Source organism: Myxine glutinosa, chromosome 5, assembly GCF_964187855.1.
Source record: "Myxine glutinosa chromosome 5, kmMyxGlut1.1, whole genome shotgun sequence".
Lineage (NCBI taxonomy): Eukaryota > Metazoa > Chordata > Myxini > Myxiniformes > Myxinidae > Myxine > Myxine glutinosa.
Genome location: NC_136265.1, coordinates 54,582,339 through 54,601,301, shown reverse-complemented (window position 1 = coordinate 54,601,301; position 18,963 = coordinate 54,582,339). Strand labels below are relative to the sequence as shown.

The 18,963-nt window shown below is 45.1% G+C and overlaps 1 protein-coding gene across 2 annotated transcripts in view; it reads right to left on the bottom strand.

The window, feature by feature from the left end:
* Window positions 1–1,583: 1,583 nt before the first annotated feature.
* The window catches only part of UVRAG (UV radiation resistance associated), a 96,131-nt gene continuing 78,751 nt past the window's right edge, over window positions 1,584–18,963 (bottom strand). For both annotated transcript variants that reach the window (XM_068117052.2, XM_068117051.2), the window contains exons 12-15: window positions 14,487–14,652; window positions 14,148–14,226; window positions 3,456–3,547; window positions 1,584–3,157 (exon numbers count right to left, since the gene is read on the bottom strand). In XM_068117052.2, coding sequence (XP_067973153.2) covers window positions 2,476–3,157; window positions 3,456–3,547; window positions 14,148–14,226; window positions 14,487–14,652 — 1,019 coding nt within the window. In that variant the 3' untranslated portion in view covers window positions 1,584–2,475. The remainder of the gene's footprint in view (window positions 3,158–3,455; window positions 3,548–14,147; window positions 14,227–14,486; window positions 14,653–18,963) is intronic.

The following is an 18,963-nucleotide window of genomic DNA, read 5'->3' as shown; positions in this document are numbered from 1 at the left end:
CACTCCCCGCCGGATATACGCGGCCCCGCGCCGGATGTGACGTAAGATGCGCCTCAGCTTGGAGAGAGAAGCCACCGCCACCCCCAGCGCGACGATACCTCCCCGCATCTTTGGACCGGACCGGACCGTACTGTACCCTGCCCCGAGCCCAGGAGGACCTGGAGCCATCGATACCTGCCTTTCCTAGCCATCAAACCCCCGTGTGAGTCAGCCGTTGTCCCGTTTGTCTGTCGTCTGTCCGGGGTTAATATAAGAGTGTGTCTAAGTGCCTGTCTTTCTGTGATTATACTTCTAGCCCCTGTAATCTGACCTTTCCGTACGAATATAATCTCCTCCGGAGGTCTTGAGAATCGAAACCTTGGTGTCGTATTGTGTTATTGTAATCCAGCCGGGTGTCTTCTTTTTCTTATTGAGCCAGCATCGCGCGACTAGTCAACGTTCGGGCACAATCGGGTAACTTGTGCAGACGTGGTCATACCATAAAACCGCTCGGTAAATAACATCCAAGCCACGTCTAACAATATTTAGCGGTTTATTTACCATATACAGTGCACAATATTTACCAATTTATTTACCATAGGCTATACTGTACACCGCACTTACCATGTACTGTACATCACACTTACCGGTTTATTTACCATATACTGTACATCCATCATATGTTTATTTACCATAAACTGTACATCCATCGTATGTTTATTTACTATAAACTGTACATCACACCTACTGGTTTATTTACCATACTGTACACCTTCCAGGTTCATTTACCATATTGTCCATCATACCAGTTTATTTACCATACTGCACATTATACCGGTTTATTTGCCATACTGCACATCATACTGATCCATTTACCATACTGCACATCATACTGGTCTATTTACCATCCTGTACAGTAGAATGGCTCATTTACCACACTGTACACAGCATTTACCATACTGTACACACTACTGCTTTATTTACCATACTGTACATCATACCAGTTTATTTACCATACTGTACATCATACCAGGTTATTTACCATAATGTAAAGTATTCCAGTTTATTCACCATACTGTACACCATACTGGTTTACCATACTGTCCAGTATACCGGTTTATTTACCATACTGTACATCATGCCGGTTTACCATACTGTCCAGTATACCAGTTTATTTACCATACAGGTTTATTTACCATAATGTACACCATACCGGTTTATTTACCATACTGTACACCATATCGGTTTACCATACTGTCCAGTATACCGGTTTATTTACCATACTGTACATCATGCTGGTTTACCATACTGTCCAGTATACCAGTTTATTTACCATACCGGTTTATTTACCATAATGTACACCATACCGGTTTATTTACCATACTGTACACCATACCGGTTTACCATACTGTCCATTATACCAGTTTATTTACCATACCGGTTTATTTACCATAATGTACACCATACCGGTTTAATTACCATACTGTACACCATACCGGTCTAATTACCACAATGTACACCATACCGGTTTAATTACCATACTGTACATCATACCGGTTTTATTGTGGCCAAATTAAAGGCATCATATGTAAAGGGACAGCAGGCACTTCAGTGGAGTTTTATTCTTTCCCCACTTCAGGAGGGTTCTTCCTTACACCAACCAATATTTGGTTCCGGTGGCTACAGGATGTATCTGCCAGCATCACACAACAGGTAAGCATGGTGACAGCACAAAAGTGGAGGCTGAAAGAAACAGGCAAAGACTAACTGGTGCAAAGTGGGGAGCTGCTCGTCCGGAAAGCTCCCCAACGTGATTGGGAAGCTGATGGCAGATAAGGGGTCGACAGGGTGGATCACGGCAAACGGCGTGCGATTAACACGACGAGAGATGCACGGAGTGTCGAGGGAGTGTGGGATGTTAAACCCAAGTGCAGTGGGGGTGGAAGAGGTTGGGGGTTAAGCATAGTGCAGAGGACACAAAAACCCTGGAGGCTGGCTGGCTTCGCCATGCTTACATGTTACATGTGTGTGCACACGCGTGTAATAATATTCCTTTCATAACCTTTCAATATATCATTCAGCTTCTTCAGCACGAGAAACTTCAATTATCATCACATCGTCACAAAGGGTAATTACAACACAATAAAGCTTCGCTCATCTATTTGGTTCTGCATACCGTTACGCAAGCCCCATTCATAGGGCAGATCCAGGTAGGCCATCGTTTGGTGCAGGTCCTCACGTGATTCACCGAACTGCGCTTCCCGTTGTCCTAAATGGTCCTCAAAAGTAGAGGAAGCAACATGAAGCGACTCGGTCATCTTGGAATGAAAAACAACTGGTAATGGGAGGTCCTGCCACCAAACCGATATGTGAGTGCGCTCGAGTGCAACATACGGTCATTGGGCGGATGTGAACTGAACGGTAATCCTTGGCCACGTGGAGCCAGAGATAGACGCACGATGCGGCGAGTCGGTCACAACCAAAACGCAATCTCCATCAAGACGAGTCGCTGCGCGTGTTTCGGCGGAAACTGCTGGCATTCTGACTGAGCGCGTCCACACGGCGGGAGAACTCGTCCAGCTCCGAATGTACCTGAGCCATGGCTGCTGGGTCCATGTGGTCCAATGAAAGGAGAACGTGCTCATCGCTGTCCGCCTCCACTGCGGTCTCCACCTCTGCTTCGGCATCACAGAGCCAAGGAACGGCAGCAGCACCGCAGTCACTACCAACAAACGCCGTAGCACCTCCAGTTTCCATGGAAACAGGACCAAATTCCTCCGGTTGGTCCAGCGCTATATATAGCATCGGGGGTGCACTCGTGCCCGCCGCACCTGTTGCATTACCCGAGACCTCCGCGCTTTTAACGATGCGAGATGAAGGGATCGGGAGGCCGGGTTTCCCTGTCCATTCTGTGCCAGGTCGTCCAGGACCGACGTCGGATCCCAAGGAGGAGGAATGTTTACGAACCTCAAGCTGTGAATGAGGCGTGAGTGGCGATGAAACAGCACCAGGAAGTGCATCCGAGCGAATCCACTCGATTGTAGCTTTCTTGGTGACACGGTTGCCAGGTGAAGGGGTCACTTTGTCCACCATTTCACCATTTTGCACATCGTTGCTGGGTCCTGTTACAACCTTGGAGGCCTTTTGACGTCCAGTCGGGCTTGTTCTCAAGTTGGACCTGGCAGATTAACAAACGGCCACAACATGGAAACATCAATAAAATGTCTGCAAGGAAAAGAATACAACTCCAGCGAAAATGACACATCACAAGCATCTTGAAATGGAAAAAAGCAGGAAAAACCTAGTAGAAAAGGTGGTGATCCTTGATTAACAAAGGTGCTTCCGGGCAACCAGGTCTTTCAGAAAGCCTAATGCCACTGATCAAAATAATGTCTCCAGAAATTTAGAAGGAAGACACTGAGAATAGTGTCCAAAAACTGATAAAAGGCACCAAGACAGCGGGGCTTCTCACTCACTGCGACACTCCAAGCCTCGTTTCGAACAGCTCCCGTAGGTTGGGCAGAGTCTGCCGCAGATCTGTGGTGTTCAGGCCCAAGCAGTAACGCAGCTACAATAGGGGATAGGTGAGGAGGGGACAGCGACAGCTGCAAGTACTTGTACAGTCCAACATTTAAATCACACAAATGGAGCTTTCATGACCCAAGCTGGACCTGGACCTGTGGTGTGCGTTTGTCCGTCCGAAGCGAGCCGCTTGTGACGGTTCTACCACCCAAGTTAGTGCGCGCCTTGTTCAGCACGGGTTGAGAATTCTCGGCGTTCTCATTGGGAAGCTTCGTCCTGCGTACCTGCCGTGAATTTTTGGATTTTCGCCACTCTCTGCCTTTTATCCCCTGCCAGTCGTCAATATTATCAAGTTTGTCCTTTCGTCACTTTTTAACCGGTAATTCATCTCATAACCGACTTTTTGTTTTTTGTTTTTTGTATACTGAATCGAGGCTCGTGAAAGAGCTAACATTTATTTCACAAACAAATCAACCAGACAAACAAAATATATAAAAAGAGGGAGCGGAAGACAAGATGGGGAGAGAAGGGGAAGCACACAAACACAACATTTGAGAGCAGGGAGATGTGTGGGAGGGAGAGGGCTTGGGGGTAGGAGGCATGGGAAGGGGGGGGGGGTGGGGGTGGGAGAAGTATAAAACACAAGGACTTCCAGGACAGAAGTTGGTATTTCAAAAAAGTGGATTTGGGGTGAAATTAGCGGGGGTAGAAAAGATCAAGGTTTTGGATGGGGGAGGATAAGAGATGGTGGTGAACAGCTGACTTTGCTTATGAATTTGCAGTGACAGCTTGCTAAGGAGGAACATTCGGCTTTTTCATTTGACCTTTGTCTACAACCCGTGTGTTCAAGTTCTCAACGCAAATAAAAAGTTGCATTATGAAAGTAATAACAAGGACATGGGCACAATCTACAAATTTGATTGGTTGAGACGACATAAATGCCGTAATGTTTTTTTCCAAATACTGCTCAACGGAAGGGTTTTGAAAGTGCGAAAAAGGTGATTTGTTTTCTAGTGTTCAAGTATATAATTCATTTGAAATTAAAATGAAGATTGTAGAGGTTGTAGAAAGAAAAAAAAAAGATCAGAGGTTTAACGCAGTTGATGCAGCGTCTTTTACACCACCTGATTTAACACGTTAAACATTAGTTCTTCGTGCCTGATGTTGTGTCCTTTATAACGTCCTTAAAACAGTAAGTTTCCAGTTTGGAATGATTTTCCATTTTATTTGACTACCAGATGGGCAGACAGAGTTTAAAAATGATCTCACTCGTCTCCGTGCATGCACGACCGTGACAAACTCGACGACAAAGTACTGCTAAACTACAGGTTATTTTTACGATTCGTGTTCAAAATAAAACATTCAACTGAAATTTAGTTGTTTCATAGACAGACAAAGTAGACAGACAAAGCCAGAAGTGAACCAATTAGTCTAGTAGGAAGACTAGGTCCCCCTGCACCCCCCGGAGATATACTTCTAATCAGTGTTTCTAGATTGGAAAAAATGTGTAGAAAATGACTAGCTATGGCCCCAAGCTGAAAAAATGTCCCACATACCATTTTTATGCAAATTACTGCTGCAAATTTTATGCAAAATTATGCAAATTTTATGCAAATTTTTGATGAGGAGTAGAGTTGAGGGGTCTTTGAGGGCTTCATCGAGGTGCTCTCGGTTGCAAGACTGGGTCATTCTGAGAAGCACAGCAGGGTCAGAGATCATGATGTTCTCCTCCTCAGTGAATCTCTCCATCAACAGCCTCTCCATTGCCTCACACACTGTTTTGAGGCAAAAGAGGGACTTTGCGTAGGCCTTTCCACTGAGAACACCTTTGAGAGATCCACTTGTTACTAGTTGTGCCTCAAAGAGAATCTCTGCATATCCAGAACCACGCATCTTGTGTCCAGTGAGCATCCCGATGTAGTTCATGGATGTGTGGAAGGGTCCAATCGTTACTACATGACTAGCAAATTCATTTGGCCAGCGCCAGATGATGGGAAGGGCTTTCATGCAGACACCCAGATCAAATGTATTCAGGACCCATCTCTGACCCACCTCAGCAGTTGCTGCCTCGGAACGCTTCAGTAGCTCACGAACAACTGCGTTGTCTGTGATCGGTCTGTGCCTGGTGCCTGCATGGCATGGCAATGGCCTGCAGCCTGTGCCTGGGCTAGGGGGTTTCACCTCTGCAACTGGTTCTCCCCCACCCAGCAAATCAACAGTCGACTACTGCACGCCTATCCACCAACCGATCACAGACAACGCAGTTGTTCGTGAGCTACTGAAGCGTTCCGAGGCAGCAACTGCTGAGGTGGGTCAGAGATGGGTCCTGAATACATTTGATCTGGGTGTCTGCATGAAAGCCCTTCCCATCATCTGGCGCTGGCCAAATGAATTTGCTAGTCATGTAGTAACGATTGGACCCTTCCACACATCCATGAACTACATCGGGATGCTCACTGGACACAAGATGCGTGGTTCTGGATATGCAGAGATTCTCTTTGAGGCACAACTAGTAACAAGTGGATCTCTCAAAGGTGTTCTCAGTGGAAAGGCCTACGCAAAGTCCCTCTTTTGCCTCAAAACAGTGTGTGAGGCAATGGAGAGGCTGTTGATGGAGAGATTCACTGAGGAGGAGAACATCATGATCTCTGACCCTGCTGTGCTTCTCAGAATGACCCAGTCTTGCAACCGAGAGCACCTCGATGAAGCCCTCAAAGACCCCTCAACTCTACTCCTCATCAAAAATTTGCATAAAATTTGCATAATTTTGCATAAAATTTGCAGCAGTAATTTGCATAAAAATGGTATGTGGGACATTTTTTCAGCTTGGGGCCATAGCTAGTCATTTTCTACACATTTTTTCCAATCTAGAAACACTGATTAGAAGTATATCTCCGGGGGGTGCAGGGGGACCTAGTCTTCCTACTAGACTAAATGGCTTAATCTCACTTCTTGCTTCGTGTGCACGGGGAAATAACAACCTTTAATTTAACATCTATAACGAGTGGAAATGATATTATACAACAACAACAACATGCATTTTAAGGCCATTTTCCCTGCTAGAGCGGGGGTTAGCCTTGCGGTCCCCATGACAATCTTCTCCATTTTGCCCTATTTTCTGCATCTCTCCTTGTTAACCCCCTTGCCCGCATTTCTTCTTCCATCATCTTTAGCCAAGTCTTTCTCTGTCTTCCCCGTCCTCTACTTCCTTCTACATTAATTTCCATCACTCTTCTCAACCAGTCACTTTCATCCTTCCTCAACACATGACAAAACCATCAGCAAAACCTGTTCCTCTTCACAGCATCAATCACAGGCAATATTCCCATCATCTTTCGCAATTCATCATTTGTCTTCCTCTCTCTCAACGATACTCCGCACATCCATCGAACCATTCGCATTTCCACCCTTTCCAGCCTTCGTTGCTGCTCTACGTTCATTACCCATGTCTCGCTCCCATAAATCATAACACTTCTCACACATGCAGCATACACCTTTCCCTTCAGCTTCAGCGACACTCCCCTCCTCATCAGCACGCCACTCAGTTCCCCCGAAACTTCTTCCATGCACATCTCACTCGAGCAACCGTTGCCGAGTCTGATCCACCTTCTCCATTCAGTGGAAATGATATTATATACCTAATAATTCCGTCCACATTTTGAGTGGTGATTTTAATGATGCAAGAGGTGATTGAATGCATGTTTTATTCTAAAGTTTCACATGCTGTTATGGTTCAGGCAAGTTGGGTTAGGCACAACAACAACAACAAAAAAAACCGAGCAAGTCAACAAATAACGGCATCTAGTACTATGGATGAAGCCATCGCAAAAAGCTTCACTAACAATGATATACAAACTAGTGTGAGATTTCATGGCCATGCCGAAGTCAAATTACATTTTGCATCCCAATTGAAGGCTAACATAGCCAAGGCAGATGCATCGAGGACACTTCAGGAGGATGTCTTCTGTGCTGGGGATCAAAACAAATGGAACTAGAATGGCACTCGGTAGAGCGCATACCTCCGTATGCCACAGTTTACGTTTTGTATCCCACTGCTGGCCCGATCTGGATCTGAACCAAAATCCGAATCGGCTTGTTCTTGTCAGGTAACCAACTCATCCACCAAGTTTAGTCCTAACTCGTCCACAACTTTAAAAAATATGTTATGTATCGCTTTTCGCCCGATCTCTCAATTGGTGAAGAATCGCTTTCAAAAATTGAATAAATCTCGTATGAATGAATGAATGAATGATCGTTTCAAGGCCATTTTCCCCGCTAGAGCGGGGGTTCGCCTTGCTGGCCCCATGACAATCATGGTTCCCTGTTTGAGGCAATGTTTTTAGGGCCGGATGCCCTTCCTGACGCCAACTCTTGGTCGCCTCTTACGATGCGCAGGGATACGGTGTACCGATTCTAAACCGGGGTACACACCGGGATCATTCATCCCAGCAAGCTGGTACTCAATTTGCCGACCTCGGAAGGACGACAGGCTGAGTCAACCCCCCTGGCGTTAATTCAGCGTTCGACCGGGATTCGAACCCAGGACCCTAGGATCCCAAGCCGGCACCCGAACCGCTAAGCCAACACCAGGGACTGAATCTGAATCTGAATCCATATTCAGATATTTACCAAAATCGAAATGATTCGTCTTTGTCACACACACCCAACCTCGCCAACAAGTTTCTTCCAAATCCGTCCCCAACCTTTTGAGATATTGTGCAATGTATCGGTTTTAGCCCGATCTCTCAATGGTGAAGATTCACTTTATAAATTCAATAATTCTCGTATCCGAATCCATATTCAGATCTTCACCAAAATAGAATCGATTCGTCCTTGTCACACACCCAACATGTCCACCAAGTTTCTTCCAAAACCGTCAATAACTTTTTGAGATATCGTGCTATATATCGGTTTTAGCACTATCACTCAATGGTTAAGAAAGAATCACTTTAAAAATTATCTGATCCGGATTTGAATCTTCACCAAAATTGAATCAACCCTTCCTTGTCACATAAGCAACGTCTCCACCAAGTTTCGTTCGAATCTGTCCACAACTTTTTGAGATATCCTGCTATATATCGTTTTTGGCCTAATCTCCCAATGGTGAAGAATCACTTTAAAAATTCTAGTAGCCGGATCCGGATCCTCACCAAAATCTAATAATTTCGTCCTCGTCACATACACTACTTCTCTGCCAAATTTTGTCCGAATCTCTCCACAACCTTTTGAGACATCTTGTTCACAGACAAACAGACAGACAGGGGTGAAAACATAACCTCCATGCACCTTTTGTGACGGAGGTAATAAGTGCATTGAAGAGGATGGAGATCATGTAAATAGAGCATCGTGACGCGAATAAGGTTCGTCAGTGGTACGGGTCTGTTGTGTCGGTGCGTTGACAGAACCTTTGGAATGAAACTCATATCTACGTAGGAGTGAAAAAGTGTGTGGCACTCGTTGTCGTAGATATATTTAGTTATTACCACTCAGATTACACGATAAATATCTCAATTGAGAAACTTCTTCACAATTGGCATGCATTTGGCAAAATAATAATTTGGCATGGCAAAAGACCATCCCATTGGACCTCGTCTCAGCTGCCATCTCTTGACAACGAAAGCAAGAGCTTTCATGACCTGGTTCTGGCTCAATCCATCAGGGATTGTACCTATAATTTTTCAGCCTCACCATCAGCCACTACCTCCATTAGTAACATCCACATATCCAAGTTGGGTTCCAAAAGCAGCAGCTCATTGGGCATCCTTCATCGTGCCAGTTATTCCTCAGCAAATCCGAACTTCTTACAAAGTACAAGGCTTTCATTCACGGCTCGATGAAGTACTGCTCTCCCCTTTGGCCGAACACACCTGCCTCATATCTTTCACATCTTTATGTCATGGAGACCAAACTCCTCAAAATCATGGGAATCTCCCACAATGACGTTGGAAAAGTGATTCAGAGGTTCAGCAATGCAGATATTGTACTATCGTGTCCCCGGGGTTAAGACCCCAAGAGGACGTATTACCAAAACGAGCTTTACTCCGAGGCGTATACCCAACTTGGCGGTATTATCTTTTCACGCGCGCGGGAAGGTTCAAGGCTTCATCTGATCGGCACACACGCAGGGATTAATCCTAACCCACAAACACAGACGGCACAGCAAAATCCACAATACAAGGAAAGTAAAATTCGACAAATAATAATATAATGAAAATAAATGCAAATAACAATGAAAGGTGAGGTAAAAACTAAAATTCCGAATTGAGATGTCCCCATTCAGACTCGTATACAAACACGGGGGAAACGAAAGTAAAAGAAAATAAATAATGCTGTGGTAATCTGCCGGCACTCGGCTTTGCGTCCCCAAATGGCTGGTAAGGCTTGCCGGTTGCTCGTCGCCTCCAAACTACCGTGCGGGAAACGCACAAAATGGCGCGGAGTAGCGCTCTTCGACGTCCAGAGGAAACACGACGCGGACCCAGTCCACCGCCGACATCGATCCTGTGCCTTGAAGTTCCGATTGTTCCGAACCGCTGTTTCTCACCAGCCCTTTCCCAAGAGTGCACACGAACCAAAGACAACATACCCGCGACCAAGCCACGATGACATCACACTCTGTCCAATCACCGAGCGCTACTCAATCACGAAGGCCAGGGTGTGGCCTCCCCGTTACGATTCGTCAGGGGCAGAGTCTAATCTCCGTTCGGGAATGTTTGGATGACGTCGTTGGCCATGAGGCGGGGCTTGCGTGCCGATCGGCAAATGTGCCGGGTTTGTCGGACCTGGCGGTGTGGTGAGCGAATGAGTCCATTTACAGTACGATTGTCGTTTTACTGAGCCTTTGATTTCCTGGCTGGCCGAATGTAATAAGAACATAAGGGAAAAACCACAGGGAGGCAATCACGTACAGGGGAATTTAACCTTGCAGTCCGATCGGGAAATGTATAATTAGCACATATTATAATATACAATTAGCATGTATATATAATTATATATATATATATATATATATATATATACATATACGTACATACATATACATATATATACATATATATACATATATATACATATATATACATATATATACATATATATACATATATATACATATATATACATATATATATATATATATATATATATATATATATATATATATATATATATATATATACTGTATATATATATACTGTATATATATATACGTATAATTACATATATATATATATATATATATATATATATATATATATATATATATATATATATATAATAGCATGTGTAGCACATATATATAATTAGCATGTATAATTAGCACATTAATTAGCACAAAACCACCCTCCTTATGGTGACGTACAAACGCTCTTACCTGGACAGACGGCCTACTTATGTACATCGAGATGGGTTCACGGCATACGGAGAATTCTAAACCTACACGATTCTAAACTTCATTAAGGTATTTCATCCATACCCCAAAACAAAACAGTACATCAGTCGGCACAGAATGAACAGCCTCCCTCCAAATTTTTGTTTTCTTTGGCACTTATCTCAAAGCCAATCAATTTTTAGCTCACCTGGAACGAAGTTCAGGGGAGCTTATGCGCTGGCGCGTTGTCAGTCCATCCGTCCGTCCATCCGTCCGTCAGTGCGTAAACACTTGCAACTTCTTGTCCAAACCCGCTGAACGGATTGTGACCAAATTTGGCACAAACGATATTTGTTGTGTTGTGACTAAAGGTTGTTCACGGCATTAAAAAGAAGAAAAAAAAATCAACAAAGAAATCGGTGACTGAGGGGGTTTACCGGTGTCAAAGTGGATCCAGGTTTGACCCTCCAAAATACGAATTTGCTTTTTCCTCTGAAACTACACACACTATTTCGATGAAACGTGATTACAACCTTCATCATCCGTGAAGTACCGAAGTTTGTTCACGGCACAAGGAAAATCAAAGTCTAAAGGGGTCTATGGGGAATCAAAGTGGGTCCAGGTTTGATGCCCCCAAATAGGTATTTGCTTTCTTCTCAGAAACTACACACACAATTTCGATGAAACATGACCCCACAACCTTCACCACCTGTGATGTACCAAAGTATGTTCACGGCATTAAAAAAAAAAAAAAACTGCCTCTTTCAGGGTCTACGGGGGAGGAGGGGGGCAGGGGGGGTTTCTCCCAAAATAGGTATTTGCTTTCTTCTCAGAAACGACACACGCAATTTCGATAAAATTTCACCACAACTTTAATCACCCATGATCTACCAATGTTTGTTCAAGGCATTAGAAAAATTGGGGTCTTAGGAGGTATATGGGGTTGGGGGAGGGAGGGAGGGGTTATGCCTCCCCCCCCGCCCCCCACCCCAAAGAAGTAATATATTTTTCTTTGTTTGTTTAAAGTCTTATGATTATGTTGGTATGATTCTACAATGCTGCCCTGTCTTCGAGCAACCATTGAAATTGGTTTAAAACACCCTTCGTCGGTGCAGTATACTGTTTATTTTTCCAGATGAGCGCCAGCGGTATTGCCCCTATGTTTAGACACAATTGTCGGTAATTCATCAATTGCAAAACATCAGACTAGTCTGTACAGCAGATGTCATTTACCATGGGGGGAGATAAGGCGAATTACTACATTATATACAGACCAGCCAAGTCCAACATTGCTCGGTGCATTCTGTAACATTTTGGTCAACAACAACAACAGGCATTTTAAGGCCATTTTCCCTGCTAGAGCGGGGGTTAGCCTTGCGGGCCCCATGACAATCTTCTCCATTTTGCCCTATTTTCTGCATTTCCCCTTGTTAACCCCCTTGCCCACATTTCTTCTTCCACCATCTTCAGCAACAGGATAATAAAATTTAGGATAAAAAAAAAATTTAACAGATATCCAAACCTCGTACCTTGCTTGATGGTAGTACTAATTTTTCAAAAAAAAAACCACCTTTAGAGGCCATTTTTCCCCGCAAAGCGGGGGTTGGCCTTTTTCGGGGACCGTGGTTGTTGTTTTTTTTTTGGTCCCCTTTTTGAAGCAATGTTTTACGGCCGGATGCCCTTCCTGGTCCTGCCGCCAACCCTGTTTGTCGCCTTTTTACGACACACAGGGAATTACCAGTGAACTGGTACTCAATTTGCCGACCTCGGAAGGATGACAGGCTGAGTCAACCCCCCTGGCGTTAATTCAGCGATCGACCGGGATTCGAACCCAGGATCCTTGGATCCTAAGCTGGCACCCTAGCCGCTAGCCCAACACCAGGCTGATGGTAGTACTAATTGGAGAATATAAAATGAAACCAAGAGAATGAAACCAGCAAACTGGTCTTTGTGAAGACTACAGTCAGTCTGTGTCGGTATAGAAATAAGAACGAGGAAGTTTCACCACTAAATTTTGAAAGCGTTGTGCTAACTACCGTAGGAAAGAAGGTGAAGAGACGTTTTGGATGTCAGCTCTTCTTCAGAGCAAGAGAGTGACCTAAGGATTGATATTTACATATACTGTATATACACATACATATACTTGCACTCTACATGGATATGGATGGAGGGGAAGGGCAGAAATGTAATGGGCCATAGGTTAAAGGGAGACGGTAACGGCCATCATCGATGGAGGGAATGACACCATACCTCAGGTGGGGTTGGGATACAGCTCTCAACATTTGGTTGAGAAAATCCATCAAGCTTGTATCCAAAACCTTAAATTCAGAATGAACAGCGTCACAAAACAGAACCGATTTTAAAATACGGCGAAAACCAGCCCAACGGTAACGTTTGCAGTTTCCGGAGTTAAGAATCATTGTGGAATATGGAAGCAACAGCAACCTCCAGTTCAGGAACCTCATGCTGCATGGCCAAATAAACACGTGACATTACCAAGGGGACAGAGAATATGACGGAACCAAACAAGTAGGGCCAAAAAAGGCAAATAAAAAGACTAACAGGAAAACACTGTTGTACAAGAACAGATGACAAAAATCAAATGACATGTTAAGCAATGAACCCAAACCAGTTGGCAGTGCATCTTAAGAAGCTTTCAATGTGTGCCCAGCAGGGGATCGTAATGAAAAGCTGGCAGAGCCAAGCGCAGCGTGCTTCAGCATCGACCCACGCCTCCGGCATTGCGGCCGAACCTTTCAAGTGGTCAGTATTCTGTCCACAGTCATGTCCTCACGTCCAACATGAAAAACCGACGTGCTTTATTGCCGTAGCATCAAACGGCAATTTGAGGCGGAAAGACAGGCCGTGCGTGCATAGGACAGGAAGTTTATCTGTCCCATTAGCTATGCTGCATTCTGTGGAGAATAAGCAGCCCTGACGCTTTGACCCAATCAAATCCCAGCCACGTGGCTGCGATTTCACGTGAGTGCCGTTTACAACCTACGGGCACAAGGGGCTCAAATCGTTACCGGGCTGCAGGTTCAAGTTCGCATCGAAACTGGATGCAGTATTGCCGCAAAACATAGGCAGCAGCATTTTAGAATTTTTGAGATGTCTTCCTGCCTGATCACATCCTAGTGAAGAGGAAGAAGTGTCCAACGCTCACGTGGGTTTGGTCTCCGATTTTACTTTCCATCCTCTTTACCTGAACCGAAACCTCTGTGTGACGTGTCGTAGCGAACACATGCTATTCCTACAGTCACAGCACCCATGTTACCTGTGCTACGTTCTTGTTCAGCAGGTAGACGCCATATTCAAAGTGGACACGCTCAGCTCCCTTGGAATACAGCGGAAACCTGATGGTAATAGTTACGATATGAGAAATGAAAAAAAAAGATTGCATGGCACAATTAGAAATCTAAAATTAAAACAAACAAAAACCAAAAGTGGAGGTAAACGGTGAAAATACAATACTAAAGATGAGACGAAGTAAAAAATACACCACTTTACGATTCAACTCTTCTAATCCATCAAATGCAATTGTATCGTCATACTGAAGCCAAGGTACAGTGCTCAGGCATAGTAAACACAATGATATTCCCCAAACCATACTCACTCCCTCTCCTTGTCTGACAGCTTGTCTGTGATGAGGTCTTGGACACGAGAGCGAGAGCCATGTTGCTGCAATGGATAACGCAGGGGCACCTCCAAAAAAAGGGCAAGCATAGAGACGAGGTGTGCCGTGAAACCCAGCGCCACTGCAATGCTTGAGTCTTCCTTTGCTGTTCAACACAGGTCAACAATCGTGTTATCACTTTCATACAATGCCATGCCGTTGCCGGACTTCCCCCTGCGTGGCTCCGTGCTGACGCCGGACACGCCCCTTTGCTGGACCGTGGATCGACTCCACTTCCGCGGAGCCGGGCCGTGGATCGACTCAACTTCCGCGGAGCCGGGCCGTGGATGGACTCAACTTCCGCGGAGCCGGGCCGTGGATGGACTCCACTTCCGCGGAGCCAGGCCGTGGATGGACTCCACTTCCGCGGAGCCAGGCCGTGGATGGACTCCACTTCCGCGGAGCCAGGCCGTGGATGGACTCCACTTCCGCGGAGCCGGGCCATGGATGGACTGAGATGCGGCGCCGGGCAGTGGATGGACTACCCCCTAACGCGGCGTTGGGCCGCGGATGGGCTCCCTCCCCTCTTCCGCTGTACCGGGCCGCGGATGGGCTCCCCGTCCGCGGTGCCGGGCTGCAGATGGACCCCCCTTCCGTGGTGCCAGGCTGCACATGGACTCCCCTTCCGCGGCGCCGGGCCTCAGATGGACTCCCCTTCCGCACTTTGTGCCGTTGTCAGACTCCCCTTTGATCGTATAAGGCAGCTCAAAATTTTAATTGTCACTTGTATTGTGATGACAGTTTTATTTTTGTGTGCTGTAAAATCACATTTCAGAGCAGCAAAATCACACCAGGAAGAGCATTTAACCATTGGAAATCTTGTTCCTCTTCTGGACAAAAGAACACAGAGAAAATAGGGGATGGGTAGGAAAATAATAGGAAGAAAAAAATGCACTGAAAAAGAAAAACAAAAGTATTAATTGAAAACAGCTGAAAAGTCAGAAGGAAGAAAAGAGAATTAGCCTTATTGCTTTTTGCACTGCGGGACAGCCAATTGGCCAGCTGTGTATGTTAGGAATGCTTGCGGCTCAGCAGATCCTACAGCACACTTTGATGGACGCCCAAAATTGATACTCCTCATTGCATGTTCTCCTGACAGCAATGTGCGCACATCCATCAAACCAAACCACTAACATTTCATCCTGACGGAAGCAAGCAGCTCCCCATGAAACAGTATATTGCCTAACTAACAATCCCCACCACCCTCCACCCAAAAATAGGGACTCACAATAATGATGGTCCATGATCATTTGGAAGAAAACAAAATCAAATCCGAGGTCTTTGTTTGCAAGTCACAGTCACCGAGGCAAACGAAAATTTGGACGACCTGCTTGACATACTTGTGGTCACGGCGGACTGCAGACCACAAAAAAGGGATTCCTGTTCTGTGCAACATTAATCCTACGCAGAAGAAGAGCATGCAAGCATAAATAGATCCTTTTATATAAATAAACCACAACAGTGACTACATCACCACAAGTTTGCATGTGCAAGATAAGATACGCAAAATATATGGTTTACGAAGGAACAAAGAAAAAAAAATGGGGTAAAAGGTTCGATCTGCACTCTTATGGATTGATCGTGTTGAAACATCACACTAAAGAATACAAACTTGCCTGCTCATCTAACAAAGCATTCTCACTGATTTTCCAAGGGACTTCTTTCCTTGTATTTACCCTTAAATTGATGCCCTAGGGTAGGAAGAGTAAGTCACGGGTTGGGGGTGGCACAGCTTAAACCTAGTTTCTCATGGATCTTGAGAGGCAAGTGAAAAGCCATCCCTTAATATCATGCAGGCCTCCATGAAAAAAAAGAGGAAAGAATGAGGAAAAATGAAAATTTCTCATTTCCACATATCTTCGAATGGCACTGCAGCTCTGAGGTAATAAATATGACCGCAAGTTTTCTCGGATTCGATTCCTGACAGGATCGAACCCGACTACAAACTGTCGCACCAGCGCTTTACGGGCAGGGTTTTACTTCACAGCACACACCATCCCTTTAGAGGGAACTTTAAGCCAGCAGTCTCCTCGTGATCCTTCCAGATCCCACGGTATTATTCAAAAAGAGTAGGAAATCATGGATCATGACCAAATCGCAATTTCGAGCTCCCAAAGAGGTAAGAGCACCACAGGGGCAAAAAAAGGAATCCAACGTGCCGATGGACCGGCTTGGCAGAACCCCTTAGTACAACCGATGCTAAGCGGCCCTCCGTAGGATTCCGCATCAGAGTAGCAGTACAGAAAATGAATGAATGAATGATCGTTTTAAGGCCATTTTCCCCGCTGGAGCGGGGGTTAGCCTTGCGGGCCCCATGACAATCATGGTTCCCTGTTTGAGGCAATGTTTTTATGGCCGGATGCCCTTCCTGACGCCAACCCTTGGTCGCCTCTTACGATGCGCAGGGATACGGTGTACCTATTCTAAACCAGGGTACACACCAGGATCATTCATCCCAGCAAGCTGGTACTCAATTTGCCGACCTCGGAAGGATGACAGGCTGAGTCAACCCCCCTGGCGTTAATTCAGCGATCGACCGGGATTCAAACCCAGGATCCTAGGATCCCAGGCTGGCACCCTAACCGCTAAGCCAACACCAGGCAACACCAGGCCAGGTTGGCTAAGCCAACCAACGCTAAGCCCAGGATCCTAGCAGTACAGAAGCAATGGGAATATTTGACAAGAACATTTTCAAGAGAAGTTTGTTCCTTTCATGGGATGGACAGTCGAATGCAGAGTTCACGAGAAGCATGCGCAATGACAATGCTGTGCAGCCCGACAGACGTGATTCCCTCTTCCACCAATCACGTGCCCTTCCACATATAGACAACTCCAATCTCAAGCAAACAGGAAATTCATGGACATTAAGAATGTAAAATTGCACAATGTACGATCAAATTACTTAACTGTTTTCTGTGGACGAGTCTGGCTCATATCAAGGGGATATTTACGAATAATGTACATCGTGTGTGGCCAAACGCTCATCTCAGCATTCTTATATTCCGAGTTGAAGCCAAAATCGACTTTCTCTTAAATCGAGTGATCTGAGATTGGAGTCAATTTCCTCCTCAAACTTGTGGGGGAGAAATACGAGACATGTACAAGTACTGCGGGCACAAAATATGCATGCCAAACTGCAGCATAAGGTAAGAAGAGAGTCGAGCATTTTACCGTGGAAGGCCTGCAGAGTTAGCCAATTAAGAACAGCGCTCACCAAAGACCACACGAGCACCAGGCCAGCAAAGTAAGCCCAAGTGAAAAGCCAAGATGAAGAGACAGCAAGCAACTGTGAATAAAGGATGAAAACTAGAGGAGTACTTCACGTCACACTCAAGGACATCTTGCTGAAAATGGCGGAGTTTCCGCATCAATCTACGTCAGAAATTGCTATTGCATGGGCTACTTGGCCCATCATCCGTATGCATTACCAATTGCACAGATCACACAAGACAGGGGCAATGTGGCTGAAGTAGTGGCACAAAAACGGCCTACTTCCTTCGAAGGACACTATGGGATCAGAAGGAAGAACGGACTTTTGTGCACATGTGCCGGGTGGTGTGCTTCAAGGTGCAGCACTTCCTACTAGGGTCCAGGCCAGCCATCGCTGGGAATCGAACCCAGACTATAGCCAGATCCCTATCTTCATCACTTTCTCCTATCACGTGGTCAAATGTGCCTCTCCAGGTGTTGAAGCGACCGAAATGTTTCACTCTGTAGTTTGCTCTGCCCTGCGACACCATTTTCGATCATCTATTTATGGTGGACAGTGCCAGTGAGAGAATGCCGAAGAATGTCAGACATTTCAAATGTCTGAAGCGATCACCTCAAAAGACAGATTGTTCACGCAACGCCCTCGATCAAAGGTGAAAGAAAAAAGAATGGCGTCGGAAATCCAAAGCAGTTGAGTCACTTCATTGTGTCTGCATTGCTGGTGACAAAGGGCATTTGGAGCCAAGACCAGACGTACGTCTGAGATCTTCGTTCGAACGCCATCCTCTTTTATAGTGCTACATCTAGGAAGGTAAGTCCTCTTCAAGACCTGACAGGTTGTTTCGCTTACTGTTCCCTTGGCCACGAAATTGTGAATTGGCCATCTTTTATTTATTTTTGCGAATATATATATATATATATATATATATATATATATACATATATATATTTAATTGAACACTTTTTTAATTATACAATTTATTTAAATTATTATTCTAATTCAATGTATATATTTTTTATTTTTTTTTGGGGGGGGGGGGGGAGGAATTGGAAAGTGAATTGGCCATCGGTGCCACAAAAGGGCGAAACAAATGGCTCGCTACACTTGGACCTTATTACAAAGGCCAAACGTTGATACAAAAATATTTTCCAAAAGATGCGCAATACCAAATTGGTAAACGATTCAGAAGGTGAAACATTGGCATCC